At 41.7% G+C, this 20,867-nt stretch overlaps 1 protein-coding gene across 5 annotated transcripts in view; it reads right to left on the reverse strand.

Moving 5' to 3' along the window:
* Positions 1–1,457: 1,457 nt before the first annotated feature.
* The window catches only part of KIAA1328 (KIAA1328 ortholog), a 177,156-nt gene continuing 157,746 nt past the window's right edge, over positions 1,458–20,867 (reverse strand). For all 5 annotated transcript variants that reach the window (XM_065046945.1, XM_065046943.1, XM_065046946.1 and 2 more), the window contains one exon: positions 1,458–4,706. In XM_065046945.1, coding sequence (XP_064903017.1) covers positions 4,493–4,706 — 214 coding nt within the window. In that variant the 3' untranslated portion in view covers positions 1,458–4,492. The remainder of the gene's footprint in view (positions 4,707–20,867) is intronic.

The raw sequence follows: 20,867 nt of genomic DNA on the forward strand, positions 1-20,867 counted from the left end.
AATATTCCAGATGCGGTCTCACCAGGGCAGAGTAGAGGGGCTGGAGAACCTTTCTTGATCTTTTTTAGCTGACTTATGCTCCCAAACACCAACCCCAAAAATCATGGTGAAAACTCTGCTACAGCCATGCCGAAGATGCTCAAGGTAGCCTGTTCTCTTACAGCTGAATGGAGCTGCGATATAGTAAAACATCTATTGTCATCGTGAGCCTTCAAGAGACGCAGGGAGCAGCTATGGATCGGGAGAAGCATTTTCCAGAGGAGAGCCACCCAGTGAGAGCAGACTTCTCTGCTTCTGCCAGTTTAAATCACCTCATTCAATATTCTATGTTGTCTTATGTAGCATGCAGTTATGTAAATTTATAAATCATAGACTAATTAGCACACAATTTCATAAAATTAGTTACAGCGAAAAAGGAGGATTCTAACTAACCAGGCTGTGCTCCTCCCCCTCAGATGATACAAATTCAAATACCGCCCGGAGGTTGTATTTCAGAAAATCTCTCCTGCAACTTTTAGAGTTTAACCCTGGGCTCTTTCAAGGGATATGTTTTAGATATTTCAGGCTCAATCTCTCTCAAGCAGAGCTAAGTCTTTTCCTTTCCTTCCTTAACACCAACCCTCCATAGCTCATTGGATCACTACAAATTTTGTTTTGCTTGTTTCTCGCTTATTCAGATTCTTGCTCTATTCAGTCTCATTATTCTTCTGTCATCTAAGTCCACACCACCATCCCTGACAAGCAATTAAATTCAGTCCATGCCTGAGTTATACCTGGGTTCCGCCCTATTACCCTACTTGTGCTCTGCCCTCCCTGTCTAGCCAATGTAAAGGGGAGCAGCTGAAGTTTGGTCATTTACTTCTTTTCCTCATTTACCAGGTGTCCTTTGGACAGTAACTCCCCAAACGCGGGAACATGATGTAACCTGTGGGAAATCATAAACCTCTTACTGGAACTGGTGTTTGAAGACATTTCACACTCCAGGATGCAAGCACAAAATTCTACTTCATCAACTTACTATATTTTAACAACTTGTCTCCACCGTCTGGCTCAGCTCCGTTCAACCTATACCTTCTGTCATCCTTTGGTACAGTTCTCTGACTTGCAAACTTGTCCTTCCTTGCTTTTGCCTCCATCCTTTTTTCTTACTCTTTATTTCCACTATTTTGCCCCAAAGCATGGTGCTGGCTCTCCCATTCTCTTCTCTTTTGTATTCTGAGACCTCTCTCTCCCCCTCAAGCTCCAGAAGAGGTCTTGCTTCTTCTCACAGCAAAAACCATGCCCTGGAGAGGAAGAGAAGGCTTAAAATGGGTTCCTCATCTACCTTAGCAAACTGGAGATTCACAATATATATGACAAGATGTGGAAAGTAGAACATATTGTCAATGGCAGAATTTACATCTGAGCCAGACAAAACAAACCAGAAGATAAGTCAAATCAAAGTCTGGAAGAATAAATGAAATCCCCAGATAATTTATTAGATTAAGACATCACATACGTATATAAATATATGCTCAGGATGAGATTCAACTGAGAATGGAGACACTAGAAGTGGAAAGGGTGTGACTGCCACACGTCCATGGCATGCGAGGTGCACAAAAGCAACGACTACACAAAGCTCGGTGAGTGAGTGTGTATGAGCCACTTGGGAAGGACACAGAGCGAAGGCACGGGTGGAAGCCTCAGCAGATGTCACGTTACTCCACAAAGCCCCATGTGAAACACAGCCCAATGTGTAGCTGAAGCATATTAACTGGGAACACTGTGGACAAACAATCTACGGCTGGACAAACTCCCCAGCAGCAGCTTCCTAATATAGGAGCTTAAACTTAAAAGGACACTGTCAAATGATTTCCTCTACTGTTTTTGCAGATGGGAACAATTCCCTTCCCAGTCCCAGCTACTGATTTTGTCCTTTCCTATTTGACAACCATTGATTTTTTTTTTCCTAAGGCTATAAATGTTTTAATAACTTCAACTTTGTAGTGCCTCATGGCAAAATATCTTCGCTTGCACTGACTGCTAAACACTATTCCTAATGTACTGCTGATAACTAGAGCAAGAGCCAGCATTATAAATAATGATTTTTCAGAGGGTCTACCAGATTAATAGCTTTTGTTTCTTTGTCCACATCTCACAGACAGTTAAAATGGGCAGGTCTTTACCCATCAGACATTTCAACGACTTTAGCTCTAGAATTCTTGGCTTTGTAAATGTTTACCTTCCCAAGTAGCTCTGACTGATGGACAGAACCTTGAGCACGGAGCCCACAACCCTGACACTGCCCTTTTAAAAAGAACTACTACCAAAATACAGATTCAAGTCAAAAATCATCATTAGAATCGTTAATGAACAAAACAGATCATAAGGAATTCTGAAGCAGTTAAATATTGGCACCCACAAAGAACCAAAGAACAGAATGCACCCACGCAGTGTTCTCTATTGGGTACACAAAGGCACCTTTCAAGAGATATACATGTATTTGTTGCTGTTTCAAAAGGTCAGTTAGGACTTATTAGAAAAGGCAATTAAAGTTTCAGTCAAACTGGAAAAGAGAAGAGAAGCAATTGGACTGAACTCAGAGAACTGTTTCTCTATAAATGCCAAACCTTAACAACAAAAAATATCCCCAACAAAACTAAAAACCACCAAAAACCAACCCAAAACCCTAAGATCTACGTGATGGTCAGCTCTTCATGGTTTTCCAGAGTTTTCCTGCTGCTCCTTATACATTTTTCTCTTCTTTCCTCTCCCTTTCTCTGCCCTGTTAAAGAAGCAGACTATTCAGCCTCAGGGTCAGGTCACCGAATACGTCTTTGGGGCTTTAAACAGAAACTTGTGCCTTTGCAGGCTCAGGGAGTAGAACAAGAGGGGCATCCAACAGCAGATGGACATATTGGAAAGAACTGTAATACTCCACTGATAGCAGGACAGACCAAGCAGGGCCTTTCCACAGTAGTCATTTTCTGTTCCAGTAATGCCGCTTCCCTCCTCTAAAGTCCTCCGAGCAGCTTTTAAAATTCAGCTGGGATGCAAGAGAGGGATATCACCTAATTAGCGATGAAGACTGAGCCTGAATGAAATGGCTCAGAGCAACCCGAGGTTCATCTTCCCCTTCTTTCTCCTTTTGTTTCGTTGCTGCAAGAGCGCGATGCTGCCGGGGGCACGAGCCAGAAATCCCACACTGACGGGAGGCAGCGGCGATACCCCAAGGATCGGCACAGCAACTCAACGCCGTTAAGATAAGCAGGGTTGCCTAAAGAGACCGTCAGAAAAGCCGTACTGGCCCACAAAGTGGCATTTGGGAGCAAATGGCCTAGAACTTGCCCGTACTGGCTCAGTTCTGCCTTTCTCTCACTGCAATTTTACTGTGCAAAATGAGTATTTTAGCCTCATGTTTCTAGGAACACATGCCGGTGGCTACTGTTACAATAAAATATGAACACCGCATTGTGGAGAAAATGACCATTAATCCTGTAATCTGCAGTCATTTTTACCAATTCGGCACATTTCTTTAAATAACCAAGTACATGCAGTAGATGGAAGTGCATTTAAATAAACTGAAATAGATACAGCATGAATAATTAAAGCCGGCAGGGAAATGTGCATTGCGAGCCGCTAGTGGAAATAATTACTGATTTGTCTTATTTACAATGGAGCCTGGATACACTATCAAAATAGTGCAAGTTAGTGAAAATGTCTTAAGACTGTTCTTACACTACCACTACTATATATATTTCATCCTGAAAAGCACATCAAATAGGTTCTGGACCACTACAGTGTGTGGCTGTGTTCTGCTATTTCGGGGTTAGGTTACCCAACACATAAACTCTGTCAAATAGCACTGATTTAAAGAGGAACATATCTCAAACCGATGCCTAGTATATCAGCCTGAAACATCATCTATTAATGTTATTAGACATTGTATAGTTGAGTTTATGATATACCCCCTAAAACCCAGCGTTTTAAATATCAGCATGTTGAAGGAAAAAGTAGATCATAAAATCACTGAGAAGAAGTGCTAAAGTGCTTGTACTTTTATAATATGCCAGGTTTTAAACAGACTTGTGTAATTAGAAAATAATCTACTTTGAACGTGGCGGTTCTTGAATGTTAGGCAGTTCTTGCAAAATGCTTTAGAGCTAAAAATCGATAATGAAATACACTTCCGATATGAGGCTGGCAAAACTGTGACTTCAATCTATTAGAAAATGTTGCAGATTAAAAAAAATGCTATTTTAGATTGATTACTTGGCACATGAAAGATTTAGAAAAAAAAGTTAACGCTTTCTGATTGGTCTATCCCAACAACATTCTTGCACCATGATTACTAAATCCAAAATGAAACAGGATGCTAATTAGCTATGTTTTAGAAGAGGGAAGACAAGCAGTTGTCACTCAAATAATTTAAAAACAGTACTTTAACACAAACAAATCAGCAGTGAGAAGGTCCTAAAAATTCTACAGCAGGGCTGCAGGCCAATGAGGTGTGTCAAATGAAGAAAATCTCCTCGAGAAGCCGGCTCTCCTCCAGCTCGTCTGCTCTGCTTCTGGAGCTGCGAGGGCTCTGGTACAAGGACGATGGCCTGTGGCTCACACGATGAGGTGTGTGCATTTTGTTCCTGTCGTAAGATTCTCTGCAGAGGTTTCCTGGGGCAGATATCGGACTCATAGCTTCAACCAGGTCAAGAAGACAGACTTCATACCTACAAAAACACAACAAGAAAATAGAGCTCCATTAAGCATCACACAGGCATTGAATCCAGTCTTCCTGCCTTCATAACTCAGGCTAGACCCAGATTTGTCTGATGGGGGCCACCAGCACAAAAAGAATTCTGCTGTATGGGTTCCTATGAGGAATATCAAAAGTAGTGAAAGAGAGGTGGGCAAAGCATGGCTGCTCAGGTTATTTTAAGCTGTTTCATCAGCTTTTCCATTCGAGGTGCGTAATGTCTTTGTCACACTCCAGAGACTGAGGACAGACCTTCAAGAGATAAGACAGCCAAATACATCGAATGGGTACAAGGCAGACCCGTATAGGTTTCAGTAAAGCAGCTTATACACATGCTGCACTTTTTTGAATAGACCTCTACACTTGATTTAGTTTCCCAGGGGTTTGAAAACAGCAGGAGACTTTATTATTATTGCCACAAACTACACGTGCTTCCTGTAAATCTCTGTGCACTATATGGAGTCTGTCCTGTGGAAGCACTAAAGGAATATAATCTAAGCAAGGCAACACCAAATCAACACTTCAGGCACCAAGAGAGAAGGTAAAGGTCCTAAACATTCCTCTGGCTGTTCTTTAAGTGTGAGTACAGATGTGGGGGAAGGTTGCAAGTCAGCCTTAGTTAGGTAGTAATGCACACTGAATAATGGCAGTTACTTCAGACAGAGACTTCCTATTAATATTCACACAAGAGAAGACCTGATCTAAATACCAGCACAGGATTGATCATTACAATATATTTTCTCCTGTCCAATTTTAAATGTCTTAAACAAGACCGCTTCCAGTGATTCCCCAGGGAGGCTGTTCTCCAGTCTAAGAGATATCACTCAAAAGTTTTAGGTTAAAGTCCCCTTTGTTCCATCCTGTTTTTAGTACCAACACGCCTGGTCATAGAGCAATTAGGGTTGGAAGGGACCTTCAAAGGTCATCTAGTCCAACCCCCTGCCATGAGCAGGGACATCTGCAACTAGATCAGGTTGCTCAGAGCCCCGTCCAGCCTGGCCTTGAATGTCTCCAGGGATGGAGCATCGACCACATTTCTTGGCAAGCTGGGCCAGTGTGTCACTGAGATCTGTAAAAAAATGTTTCCTCATGTCTAGCCTGAATCTCCCCTCTTTTAGTTTAAAATCATTATCTCTTGTCCCATCACAACACGCCCTCCTAAAAAGTCTGTCCCCATTGCTGAAATACTTCACATATTCCATGACTTACATGCACAGAACATTATTCAAAGCATCCAATCAAAGTGTAGCTTGTTGGTTTCCATAGGGTCCCTATCTTTAAAACAGAAAGAGTTCATCCATAGTGTAAGGAAACATCTCAAGGTGTTTCCTGCTTTGAGAAAAGCTTCTGTTTTTCTGGACAGTTGGAGACTAGGAAGAATAAGCAACTAAACCAAACAGCTGGACTAGGTTCCTCAACTCAGACAGGGCAAAAAATTCTTAAGTACAAATATTCACAACAGTTTATTGGTGTGAAAGACTAGCAGCAGTCACTGCATCCACTTGTGCTGCCCAACAGCATCATGCAGCAGCAAGCAGCACCAGGTGAAGCAATTTCCTTCCCTGAACTAGCAAAGCCATGCAAAGCATCCCTCATTAGCTGCAGGGCTGAGCGTTATGTTCCAGCCATCACCAGAAAACCAACCACGACCAAGTAACTTGTAGTTACGGATGAGATACAGAAATACCTCCTCAGCTCTAAGGAGTTAACTGTGGTACTGACGTGTTAATACTGATGTTAATGGCAGCCACTGGAGTTACGCTATGATTGCTTGGAAACATCCGCTCTACTATTTCCTGCAATCTTTATTGTTTCTTCCAGTCTGACAGTTCCCATAGTTTCTAACACAGTCCAACTTGACATTAGTATCTCACAGGGCTCTCTTCTCTATTTGGCTATCTATAGATTGCTTTATTTTCCTTTCAATGTCTAGCCTGCATTCCCACCCAATCAGAAACCCATTTTTCAAATTTCTTTTTCACATTTTAAGCTTGCCTACATGTCTTTCTATTATCTGCCTGTTTAAATCACCCCTAATAGCCAAAAATGACAGACTAAAAATGAAAAAATACAGCTTCAGTGTTGTCTCAATTGGATCATGTAAGTGGCTAAACCACAACCAAAATTTCACAAGGACATGCGGGTTTTGGGTAGGCAAATAAGAGCATTTTAAAGGGGTCTGTTGTTTATATTAGCACTGAGAAAGTACCCTCCAAAAACTGAGGCTCCTTAAAGACATCTCCAATGTAAAACTGAATAAGCTGCTGACAGTGAGAACTGGCACATAGCTATATTAGACTTTTCATTTAGAGAAAGTTTTGGACTAGACTCTATAGAGATATACACAGATGCTTTGAACCCCAAAGAAAACCAGTTCACACATACACTGGTTTCATTAGCCACACCTAAAATTTCTCTTTAGATTAATCTACTCCAGCATACAAATGCTTATCTCCTCTGACTGTAGTGCTATCATAAAATTTCAATTTCTCCAGCAGCCACATTCAATCACAGATTAGGTAGGGGAAACCAAACCAGCCAGTGCATTTATAGCAAACGTGCAGGCCCTAGATTTCAGCAGTACCTTCGAGTTCATTTCTTCTGCAAGTTTATCTAAGTTATACAGCATTTCTGCTATCAGGAAGGCTAAATGATTTGGCAGATTACAAGCGCAGCAAATAGCAAAGATTATGTAAAAGACCAGGTGTTGTACATCAGTCTATTTGACACCACAGTTATATATGCAATAAATTGAATGAACTCTGCTAACAGAACGCTATCTGATAAAGAGAATGTTCCTTGCAGGTATTTAGTGTTTAATCCCATGATAATGGTTTGCCCTGGTGTGTCTAGGCAACATCAGACAGCATCTAGCTGGAGGCAACAGAGTAGACTTAGAATGGTTCGAAGCTCACACAGACAATTTTCTCACCATTTATTTATACCCAAATATTTAAAGAGACACAGTCAGAATGCTCAGTTCCTGAAATGTAACTTTATCTAAAACCAGGATGTCAATTCCTTGCATGGTCTGAATAAATGCATAAGTAAAACCAGGCTTTATTATTATTATTAATAATAATAATAATAATACACTTAAGATAAAGTGAAGTTCAAGCTTCAGGATCTGGCACCCAAGAGTCAGAATATTTCAAACAGGAAAACTGATTCTGCAAACACTGCTGGTGAATACTGAATGCTCTTTTAATGCAAATTAACAGACAGGAGTGCCCTCGTGTTGTTCATGCTTCCCAAGGAGAAAAGAATTCCCAAACATTCTGTAGAAGTACCAGCACTGTACATTAAGCCACATACAGAAATTCCTCATATATAGGTATTCAACCAAGCAACTAAACATTCCATCAGTACTAGATGCTTGCACATATTTTCTTGGATGGGTTTTTCCCTCTCAACAGAAGGAAAATGAGGTGGGCAACTGTCCCTTTAAGGATGGTGATAGTTCAGTCCATCTTCACCTTTTTGGTACATTTGCCAGCGTGCTGAAAAGTCAATGAGCACCTCTGCAACAGACTGGAAAACAATCAGTTTTCTAAGCCTGGTTTTGACACTTTTCACATGTTTATTTTTTCATCTAAATGTCATAAGCCTGAAAATCTCCATGTTTGATCATGGGAGAAGAAAATCTGTAAAGTCTGCAGGTTTGGATTAGAAGTCTAACCATTTAGATGGCTAAAGTTTGGCAAAAGAAATCTTATCATAAAATCTTCAAAAATTCCATCAGGAGAGGAAACACAAAAAATTAGTGTGCAAAGCCTGAGGAAGGCAGAACTGTGCACGAGAGTTAAGCTTGGAAGCTCTTCTTTCAATAAGGGAATTTTGCCTTTGCTTTTAATGTAAAAGGTAAAACTCCAAATATGGCTCAGAGAGCAGCACGGAGGTGCCCAAACTAACTGAGAGGCAGGTACCACAGGGATCAAACCAGTGCAGCTGGGTCAGTGCAGAACTGTGGCCTGGGCGGCTAAATCTGTTTAGTCTCTTTAGCAATGATCTGGATGAGGGGATCGAGTGCACCCTTAGTAAGTTTGCAGATGACACCAAATTGTGTGGCAGTGATGATCTGCTGAAGGGTAGTAAGGCCATACAGAGGGATTTGGACCACCTGGATCATTGGGCTGAGATCAATTGTATGAGGTTTAACAAGGCTAAGTGCCACGTCCCGCACTTGGGTCACAACAACCCCAGGCAGCGCTACAGGCTCGGGGAAGAGTGGCTGGAAAGTGCCTGGGGGAAAAGGACCTGGGGGTGTTGGTGACAGCGGCGGAACAAGAGCCAGCATGTGCCCAGGTGGCCAAAAATGGCCAACAGCGTCCTGGCTTGTATCAGGAATAGTGTGGCCAGCAGGACTAGAGAAGTGATCAACCCCCTGTACTGGGCACTGGTGAGGCCCCATCTTGAATTCTGTTTTCAGTTTTGGGCCCCTCACGACAAGAAAGACATTGAGGTGTTGGAGAGAGTTCAGAGAAGGGCAACAAAGCTGGTGAAGGGGATTCTGAGGAGCAGCTGAGCAAACTGGGGCTGTTTATCCTGGAGAAAAGGAGGCTGGGAGGGAGACCATATTGCTGTCTACAACTACCTGAAAGGAGGATGCAGCATGGAGGGGGGTTGGTCTCTTCTCCCAAGTAACAAGTGATGGGATGAGAGGAAACGGCCTCCAGTTGCACCAGGGGAGGTTTAGATTGGATATTAGGAAAAACTTCTTCCCTGAAAGGGTTGTCAGGCACTGGAACAGGCTGCCCAGGGAAGTGGTGGAGTCACCATCCCTGAAGGTGTTTAAAAGGTGTTTAGATGAGGTTCGTAGGGGACATGGTTTAGTGCCAGAGTTAGGTTATGGTTGGACTTGGTGATCCTGAGGGTCTCTTCCAACTGAAATGATTCTTTGATTCTGAAATCTGACCTGGTCAGGCACTGCACGGTGCTGTGACCGCACTCCTTCAGTCTCCCCTGTACAATTAACACAAGTTGCTGGAAATTTGACTCCTTAGCCCCTGCAGTGATTTTGGAAATTTCGTTTAAAACTTTCAGAGCTGGCTCCTAACTAAATAAGTATCTAGTAGAGTTTATAAACTCTTCATGTAGAAGAGTTTTGCAGTCCATCACTAAGGTAACAGAAAACATCATAAAGCATTACGATTCAGAACAGCTCATTAAATGTTCACATTTTAAAGAGGAAAACAGCACAAAAATAAACACAGGTTGGCACAGAGCCAAATCCTCCCTTCCACTTGTATTTCTGCTTCACTGGCCGTGCAGCAGGAATATAAGTCTCTGAACATTTACAGGTGCATCTTACTTTGCACTGTGTTTCCAAATTGAATGAGAAGGAAGGTTCTTGCATTTTTATGACAAACACAGAAATGTGGCTGTTGCTCTGGGAACCATAAGACCACTTATTCCCAGGATGGTTGCTGAGAAATCATCTGAAACCACTTGGTATTCTGTCTAACAAAACCTGCTGGGCAATCAGAGTTCAGACAGCCCCACAATGTATAGTACCTAAGAAATGGTCAGATTATGCCAAAAGGATGGAGAATTCATTACTGATCAGGATATTAGAGAGAATGGTGCTCTTGAAGGCAACCACAGAGCATCCCTGCATCAACTGGCTGAACAGTGATGTTTATTTATTTATTTAGACATTTGGGATATGTCACTGAATTTTTAGTGTTTGTCTATTTCCCTTTGCTTGTAAAATATATTTCTTACAAGCTGTTCCATTTTTAAACTACACTATTGTGTTTTCATATTGTGCAGTCCCATTTAAGTAATAATATCATTTGTTCCTTCCTGAAAAAACAGCACAACTCCAAACAAGTTTGATATTTGGAGGAACAGGAATTTCCCCATAAGGCAAAATAACTAAACTTATTAGAGTCATAAATACTCTGGCAGTAAGACATATGTATATTTATTTAAAACAGCAGTGTCAGATATTATTTGATCAGTATGTTCAGAGATATCTTTTCATTCACAGTCTCTGAAAATTTATTCTTCAACCATAAATGTGTACAAAACACATAGAATGTCTCTTCTGCAAGGTGATGGCATTTCAACAAAGCATACCCACAATATGGATTTGGAGATTAGTAGCTGTATAGGCTTACTTTATTTAACTGTATATACCAGAGGAAATAAAAAGGTTTATTTTTATACTACTGCTTATATTTTCAACATAAAGTTCAAAGTGATTTACTAATGTTACATGAATTGCCTTTGAATTACGGTACAGTATTGTGCCTAAGTACAAAGCCTAACACTACTTTGTATTCATAAAACACCGCTTGCCTTCAAGCACTTTACAAATGCTAAATATGGCTAAAAACACATTCAAGAGGTAAGGAACAGACCCATTTTACAGAAAAGGAAACTGAGCTTATTATTATTATAAAGCAAATACCAAATCCCTATTTGAGTAGAACAAACAGGGCAAACAGAAGCAGAGAAAAAAACAGATACAGATAAGAAGTGGACTCAGGAGTCAAACTACCCCAAACTTGAAGACACCACACTAGTGATACACCTGGAGGTTACCTGGAAGAACTGGCTGTGACAACCGATCATCCACCCCCAAGTTAACCCAGGCGCTATAGATGAAGGGCGGAACTCTACCCAAATTAAAGAGCCTTAGTCACTTTTTTGCCATCTTTATTCCTGCATTCGCAATCATTGCATTAGGGATGCTACAGGTGTGTGCCTGGTGTGTCCTTTCAAGATCCATGTACCAACCTGTTGTACACAAACTTGCCTGATTTGTTTTTCAACCTGCCGCTTCCACAATGTCCAGTGACAGCAAGCTCAGGAAGCTCATTGCTATTGAAAAACATACTTCCATCTGTTTTAATCTGAAATCCTGCTAGTGTCACCAAGTGCTTTTTAAGGATTGACTGCCATTAGTCTCTCTCAGCTGGTGGGATCTGGTGAACAACAGGTCCACTCTCAATCTACCACCTTCACAACTTTGCAAATCCTGTTCATTTTCTCATTTGGTCTTTTCCTATCCAAAGTCATAGCTTTTTCTTGTCTCATTCTATGGCTGCTGTTTCATCCCCTTGATCATTTAAAATTGTCCTGTGCATCTTTTCAAGATTCCACTATGTCTCTGTTGAGAATAAAAATACACACAGGAATCAAAATGTGGGTACACCAAGGTTTGTGCATCCACAAGCTTTTGTGAAGACCTGGGGAGCTTTTGACTTCACAAATTGTCACCACCTTCTCTGAGTTCAGTATCATGTAGGCATGGTGTTGATGACTCTTCCCTAAGTAAACTACCTTTTTGTCCACTCATTTTTGATGCATTTTTGGAGTTTCTTGCTATTGACATGCCATTTGACTATCTGAAAGAACTTGGTATCATCCACAAATCTATTAGGTCACCCAGGAGATTTTGCTGTTCACTTCTAGCACCAGGTCACTGGTGAATAACCAGCCCAGTAGGTTCCTAGAGGACCCCAATGATGATTCTTCTCAAAAGAACATTGTGAAAAACAAACACTTGTGAAAAACAACTATTAAGTCCCTTTGTCTGCTATCATTTGATCAGCAGTAAATTCACAGAAGGACTTTTCCTCCAGTCCTGCAGAAACTCAATTTCTTTATCAATGTTTGGTTTGGAATCTTGGCAAAGGCCTTTTGAAAATCCAAATGCACTATGTATGCTGGATCCTTTGTGTCACCAGATTTCTGGGTTCAGAATCCCTAAGTCTGAGATGAAGTCTCAGATTCTTTCTTTTCTCCTTCCCAGCTCTATGAGTATAAGCCAGGTTTTAACCAACATGCTATTAGACCCAGCAAGCCTAAGATGAATACGTGAATGAACACTAGAGACTGGTTGGATAGAAAATGAAAGCTGAGAAAGAGAAGCTGACTTTGCAGCCATTCCCTGAAAGGCCATGAGTTGGGATAGGGGAACCTGCCTTTCATATGTGTACTGTGTCTTCAGTGACCAAAAACCACCCTTTGGGAATATTCCTATGTACTGACTCTGAAGATGCTGAAACCAAGAAAAGACAGAAGATAAGTGCAATTCTTGAGGCAGAAACATCAAGAGAATGAACAAGATTAAATCAAGAATCAGAGACAAACAGACTGCGCCAGTTAGCCTGAGATTCACATTTTACTTTCATGCAGGTTGGGACTCAGAGCAGACATTTCACTGTGGGATACAGGAGGAGACAAAATCAACAGAGGTATATATGTATTTAAACCAACTCCAGGTTGGGATGTATTTCTTGCCTGTAACAGGTCTGTATTTTCCAAAGGCATCTCAAAGTTTCTTAATTCTTAAAGAAAAAGATCAGACTGCAGAATATTTCAAGGCAATTAAAAAAAGATCTGAGCCTTTTATTTAAAATACATCACACAATGTAAAACAGAATATATTTACACAGTGTCCTCAGCAAGAGCCTCCCGGAGTGCTGTAAAACCCACACCCACATAATAGAGAGCTTACAGTATCAGAGACTTTTAGAGAACTCTCCAAGGCAGTATTCACAGAAACATAACCTAGAGAAGGAAAAGACTTATATCATCCAGCCATCTCCCTGCTGACAGAGAACCATTCCCTACAGTGTGCTTCCTCACGTTTGTTGCTTACAATCAGCCTCTCACTATCCTCCTTTGGAAGACGTTCCACAGCCAAACATATCTCACGCTATCATTACCATTATTACTCATTTATAGACTATGGTATAGCCTAAAGGGCTTGATCAGGATCGGAGGACCTGCTCTACAACCACTTGTAAAAGCAATCCTTTCTCCAAAAGAACGCATGGTCTAAATAGACAAGTCAAAGTCCAGAAGGAAAGGTATAATGCAGAAGATCAGAACAGCATGAAAAGCACCACAAACATTCCATGAATTTTTTGCTTGGTAGTTTGGTAGGAGGAAAATCTATGTGTTGCAAACAAAAACATGTTCCTGATAGTCAGGTAGAGATATACAGAAAGGATTTTCTTCCTCACAGCTTCACACTATTAGTTATAGCTAAAGATCTGGCACAGTACTGAGAAATCCATCTCCTTTTTTAGTGCAAATGCTCCTTAAGTATTGGAACTATATTACATTTCTTGCTTCTGCTCCAGTTTCAGTCAACATTTATCTAAGCCACATGTATTTTAATCTTCTCTCATAAATCAATACCTCTAGCACAGCAACAGATTTTGCCACTCTCCCTCTGCTCTTTGACAATAACTTTATAGCAAGTGATCACCCCAAAATTAGCACCATATTCCACGGGTCAGATTGCACAGAAACAGAGGGGAGATGAGCTCCCTCCAGCACTCACACAAGACTTGTCTGTGCGGACTCAGGCCATTTTGCTGCTGCTTCCCTGCTCCACAGGTCCCTCTCTTGTTCGTACATATCGGTACACCGCACTGCAACACACGCCTGTCTGCAGTGCCAACGAACACTGTGCCTCCTCTTGTAGGGTTGCTAACAACTACCACCAACTCTTGTTGAAAATGGAATCAGAGATTACAGCCTTTGCACAGGAGAATCTGGGGAGAAGCAGCCGAATTGAGTAACATCATCACACCTTTGCTAACCAAAATGAGATGTGCTTGGCAATGTTACGGGACAACCCTCCCTCCCCGGTGGGATAAAATGCAGTATAGAGCAAAGAGGACTTGGTCTTGAAAGGGGCTGAACGCTGATGGCTTGCCCCCAGCCTTTTGCACAGCAGGCAAAAGCCAGTGCACTGGACATTTGATCCAGCAACAGCATCTCAAAAAGCTTGTGCCCTAAGGCAGGGCTGATAAGAGATTATTCTTCCCCATTTTTCACCCTGGCTTCACGTACAATAGTGTCCAACCATCTGTCATAACCGAAATAAGAGTTACTGCTGCTTTTATTCCTCCTTGCTACACAAACAGGACATTTTCACTTGCCCAGTAGTCAGAGACGAACACCTGCCTTCCTCACCTTTTCGCACACCCATCTCAATGCTCCCAGCGCTCAGTTACCCAACCTCTTTGCTTCTGGTAACTCAGTCTTTTCTGTTATTTCCTCATCGGACTTTCGCTCAGCCCCTGCTGCCGAGTTACCAACCTGTCAAATGCAACTGAAAGGGCTTCTTTATTGTTTTTATCTCTGTGTGCTTTTAGTAGCTAAAAAAATAACAACAACAAAAACCCGCAGATTGTTTCTTGTAAGGCATGGCTGCAGGCAGCTGAATTGGCATAACTCAGGTTGTAATAATTCTGGAAGGGGGCGGGTGAACAAAGACACGAGTGCTGGGAAGTAAAGAAACCTTTTAAATCAGATCTGCCATTGACAGAAGAATAATTTAGAATGAAGTTTTAGTACAAAAAGGAAGAAATTACAGAACCACGGAACTACCGTGGAGTTTAACAACCACCCCTGCAATCACTCTGTTTGTATTGTCCTTCTCTCCCCTTTCACGCACCCGTTTCTGTCTCATCAAGTCTGAAAGCTCTTCAGATCAGAAAATGAACCTCAGTATATGTACAGCACCTGAGGCCCTGATTCTGCTGTGATATTACATAATAACTTTGCACTTCTGAGCATGCTTAGCTTTTATTCCCTTTAAGCACTCTGTTATCACAGAATATCTTCAGCAAGATCTTCACCCTTTATTGTTCTGGGCCAAAACTAAGCTGTCATCATCTTTTCTGCCATACCTCATCCCCCTACTCCTCTTGCCTTAACAGCTTCTCATTTTTTTGCTCTTACAAGTTTGTCCCCAAGCATCTTTCCCCTCAAAGCAAACTCTAATTCAGCAAATCATCTTTAAAATTGTGCTTTTAAAATGTACTAAAGCCTCTGACAATGGGTTGCATATGTAAATCAAAGTGCAACTCTGCACCTCCTCTCTGCCAGTCTCAGTGTTGCCCCTTAGTTTTATTCCTTTTTCACATTTCATCTCCATTTTTCCTACTGTACTTGCGGCAAAGCTGGGACTACCTTACACCCTGTGCGCTGCCTAGAACTTCGTGGGTACTAAATAATTCCAAAACAATTCTAAGGGGCATGGATGAGGGGAGAAAAGAACTACTACATACAGCTTGCAAAGTCCATCCTCATCTACATAGATTAGCAATCTGTCTTTTTTCACAAGCTCAGTCCAAATTCCCAGCCTGCCTGATAATAAATCAACTTTTCGCTTCAGTTGTAGAGTCACTGGGAGATCTGCATAGTTTTAGGTCAAGCACTTATAACCATTTTATGATTCTAAAGTTTCGTACCTTGTCATTTAGTTACTGAACTGTGAGCTTTCATTGACTTTCTAACCATTGTGGCAAGAACTGCTACTAGCTGTGCAAGATTTAAAACCTCATCGAGCAGAGGAGCAAAATCGGACTGCAGTAGTTTTAAGTATATATTGGGGTAGAATCGTGACCCTATGGAAGCCAATGGGAGTTCTGCCACTGGCTCTGGGTTTCTTCCCTGCCTGTTGCCATTTGTTTTGTCAGGGTGAATAGGTACTGCAAGCTCTCTTATATTACACCCTGGGAATGAGATGCCTCAGTGTACGCTTGGAAATTATTTATTTTACCTTTTTCTTTCCTTCTACCCTGGTGAAATATTTTACATGCAGTCAATAGCTACACCTAAACACCAGCTCTTCCCGTAGATCTGTATGATCCTTCCTCTCCTGCTTGTCAGCTTAATTTCTGCTGCTGTGGCATGGAGTGTTTAATAGCAAAATTCAGCACTCAGATTCTTCTGTTTTTTAATTATCTCTGCCCTGTCAGCTGTATCAGTGGAAACAAGTTACCATTAGACAATTCAGATACCAGTAAACACCAAGTTGTGATAATATAGAGTCCTGTATTACTGTCATTATGGAAAAAGCTGTTTCAGGGAGGTTTGAAAAAATTAAATAAGCCCAGGACTTCCAAATGGCCAAAAACCTAAAGATATCTTAATTATTCTTCAATATCTTAATCATTCTGTAGAATTATGATCTTGTGTAACGGCCATTGTAAATGAAAGGTTTGCCGCTCTGCACAGTTGCCGCTTCCTTCTAATTGCGAATTAAAGCATAATTTGTCGTGGCTCTACGCCAAAATGACTAGAAAAATTTACAGACACTAAGTCTGGTAGAAATAGGGGGGAAAAAGCAGTTAGATTTCTTTAAGTAATAGAAAATCACTCACCAAGTTGTACTTTAAAACAAAACACTAGAGCTTTAAGTTGACAAACTGACTTGAATTAAACCACACAAGAAAGTGCTTGCACTGTAAATCTTACAGGGCAAAAGTGATGGTAGGTTATCATTCTGTTTATTAGCATGCACTTTGGAGAGTTCAGGGCAAGTATGGATACGCATTCATTCCGTTTTATGCCGCACATTACTGAAAACACATTCTCCATAAATAATTCATAAACGCATTGTCTGAAAATTCAGATTCCAAAAATACACCACAGTTTTCAACTTTATGGTTGCTTGGTCTTCAAAACAGAAACAGACAATTGGATGGATGGACTTGGCAAACCTGATAAGAACCCATCAGTCAGAATTACACTCCAGAGGTAAATGGGAACACCTTCCCGCTCCTGATCCCTGAACAGCAAGGCCATGGCAATAGCCCCTGTGCCTGTGCTAGCAATCCCTTGGCAGGGAACAGGGAGGAAAAGAGAAAGAGCACAAGTGACCTTAAAAACAACTTTTATTAGAAAAAGCAATGCCTTGCTGTTCTCTGTTCATGAGATGGGTGTGTAGCAGGAGAGATGGGAGAGAAAAGGATGTCTCACAGTATGGTGTGCTGGGGAGCTACTGGGGCTGAAAATATCTAGAGATCCAGAGGAATTTAAATTTTAACTACAGTAATAGTTAAAAGACAGAGTGGACATACTGTGCCTCGCAAAAAGCCCAGAGTGCATCACAAACATGAGCTCTGCTTATTGCTCTTAGCTTCTAATTGGCATCACTTCATTAATGCTAATGACATAGTAACTGACATCATTTACGCCAGTTATGGTAGCGTAAGAGAGGTGAATAAGACCTTGCAATTCATCTAAAGTCTAATTTCTGCAGGGAGCAGTGACCACAATGCCCACTGAAGAAACTGAAGTATGCTTCATACGCTAGAGCGCTTAAGCTTTATATGCCTTGTGATTCTGTATCTTTCTGACATTATATATGTAGTTTATGCTCAGTTGCTTCTTTGTCCTTCAAAATGTACTCAGAAGCCTCACATCAGATAGCAACTGCTTTTCAGCCAGATTTGCATTCACTTACTCTGTTCTACTCGCCTCCCAGACAGAGGCACACATAGTTTCGGATACATTATCTAGTGAAACCCTTGGTACGTAGCCTTAAGAGAACCGTCCACCATCTCTCTATTCACCAGCTCTTTATTTGAATTTTGCCTCCATTTTGCCTGAGAGAAAATGTTGCAACAAATACTTGGCATCCCAAGCTACTGATTGCTTGGGTGCAGACCATACGTGTTCAAACAACGCTACCATAAAAACCATATTCCAGTATCCAATTCCCGTAAAACTTTCCATTCAGCCTTTGGTATGGAAGGGTTGGGACTTTCTGCCGCTCCATTCATCTCCAGGTGTGCTGAACTCTCCGGGGTAATCTTTAAATCAGCTGAGATTTCATACATCAAAGATGAGGATACATAATTCAGAGGAAGTCACTGAGATAAAACAGTAGCTGTGAGAAATGCGGCGTGCTGGCGGTGCCTGGTTTAGCATGTCAAAGAGGGGCAACTGCTGGCCAGGAGACGCAGGCAGACGGCACAGGAGCATGTTGTGTGGCAAAGCAGGTTGTGTCATCCTGAGCTTCACCGGGACACAGGCACTGAACAGGCTTGACACTGCACAAGTACCAAGTGAGAAGGCTATCCACAGGAAAAAAACAGCAGTAAAGAATGGAATACGAGGCGCTCAGGCCTGGTGTCCCTCGGCTGTAGTCATCGTACACTAACAACCTCTTTCAAAAACTTTACGCAGGTGGTAGCTGTCCCACTGAGATAAATTACCTACTTTCGATTGCTGAACAGATGGGCAGGGAAGAGAAATTTTAGTTTGTTCATTCCCAGCAGTAACTAGCAAAGATGATCTCAGGCTCTGCAGAATTACTTTTCGATAACCATACACCTGCAGATAGTCCACGTTTCTGTCAGAAACTACATAAGGTCGTTGATACGCTACAAAATAAGGCAGGACATTTAATGGCTCAAGGGACTGATGATATGTCATTCCCATATTCTTCTGTATATATTCTAGGCTGAGAGGGGACAGAAAGTGTACAGAGAGGGACCTCAACAGGCAGGAGAAATGGTCCCAACAAGAACTTCACAACACCAAACAATAGGAGATGTGAAATCCTGCACTTGGTGGGGGGGAAAACCCCAGGTACCAGTATACACCAGGGCTGACAGAGTGGAAAAGCAGCTTTGCAGAGGAGGACATGGACACTTTGCTGTCCTGACAAACAAAAACTGAACATAAGCCAGCAAAGGCCATCACTGTCAGCAGGTCGAGGAAGGTGGCTCTTCCTCTCAACTCAGCCCTGGCGGAAAACAGCTGGAGTGCTGCATCATCCAGTGTGGGACTCTCCAGTACAAGAGAGATACGGAAACACTAGAGCAAGTTCAGTGAAGGAAGATGAAGATGACTAAGGAACTGAAGTATCTGACATATGAGGAATGTCTGAGAGAGGTGGGACTGTAAGTAAAGGCAGCTCATGGCAACCTTACCAATGTGTACAGATACTTGATTAGGGGAGGAAAGAAGACAAAGTCAGGCTCTTCTTGGTTGTGCCCACCGAAGGAACAAGAGGTAATCGGCACAAACTGAAATATGAGAAATCCCATTCAAATGGAAAGGAAAAAAGCTTCCTTACCATGTAGGCAGTTGAACACTGGCACAGGTTGCCCGGAGAGGTTGTGAAGTCTCTGTCCTTGGAGATACTCAAAACCTGATGGATGCAGTCCTGAGTAGCCTGCTCTAGCTGACCCTGCTCAAAGCAGGAGCTCGGAGTAGATGATGTCCAGAAGTGCTCTCAAGCTCAGCTCTTCTGTGACTTTGTAGTGGGGTATTTCTCTTCATAAACATACTAAACTTCATGGACAGCACGTGACAAAAGGGCAAGAAGTGACTAGCAAGGACCTGACTGACTTACTCACACAGTACAAGCATGGTGGAACCAGGAAAACTTAAAATACAAGTGCCAGTGAACCAGGAAGCCCCATAAATGAATCCAAACATTAACCAAGGGCTTCTGCCCAGGATGGTTTACAACTCATTAAAACCACATTGGCTGTATGGGAAATCTAAGGGTTTTCTCTCGCTTCCACAAATACTTCATCAAATCACTGGCAAACATTATAGTGTAGCACACAACCCCACACACACTTTTTCTTTTTGAATAAGGTCATATTCACACTTTAAGAAGCTTAGTAAAAACATTTTTAGTATCCTAAGTTTAACCAGAAATCCCCAGTTAACTTTACAGGAAGACCTCTAGAAGGAAACAGAACTCTTATTAAAAAAAAAAAGAAAAAAAACAGACTACAAAATGAATGTGACCCAGGGACTTACCCTTCTATGCAACAACACCAGCAGAGTGCACAGAGACAGTGAAGTCCGCAGGGCGTGAAATTAAAATTTTCACACAGATACAATGAAGTAATGATACAATGTTACAACCTTGGCACAAAAATCTTCTGGTTTGAGTAAAGTCAATGTCATGTGATGTTACGGTTTGTGCACTGGTAGAAATGGTCTGCTGCTAAAAAGTTCATAACAGAAGGAGTGAAAGCGAGAAAATTGTACGGATAATTACAATAAGCCTATACATTCTAGTGATCTAGATGTTCCTTGAGATGCTCATCACAGTAGTAGCCAGCTGTCACTGCAGGCTGAGTTAAGAAAGCACACTTTTCTTTCACGCCTAGAAATCTAGGAGCTGAGATGCCATTAGGAGATAGGAAAAAGAAGACTGAAAGAGATTTGAACTTGGCAAGGAAGGGGGAGGGAGAGGACATCTCTCTTACTAGGTTGTTTTGCTGCCTATGAAAGAGGCAGATATGCAGTTTCCAAATTCCAAGCATATGGGTAAGAATGGGGATGCACAGAGCAATTAACAGAGTCAAGCAGAAGCTGGGATGAGCAGCAGCTGGAGCGCTGTTAA

Source organism: Columba livia, chromosome Z (genome assembly GCF_036013475.1).
Source record: "Columba livia isolate bColLiv1 breed racing homer chromosome Z, bColLiv1.pat.W.v2, whole genome shotgun sequence".
Taxonomy (NCBI): Eukaryota; Metazoa; Chordata; class Aves; order Columbiformes; family Columbidae; genus Columba; species Columba livia.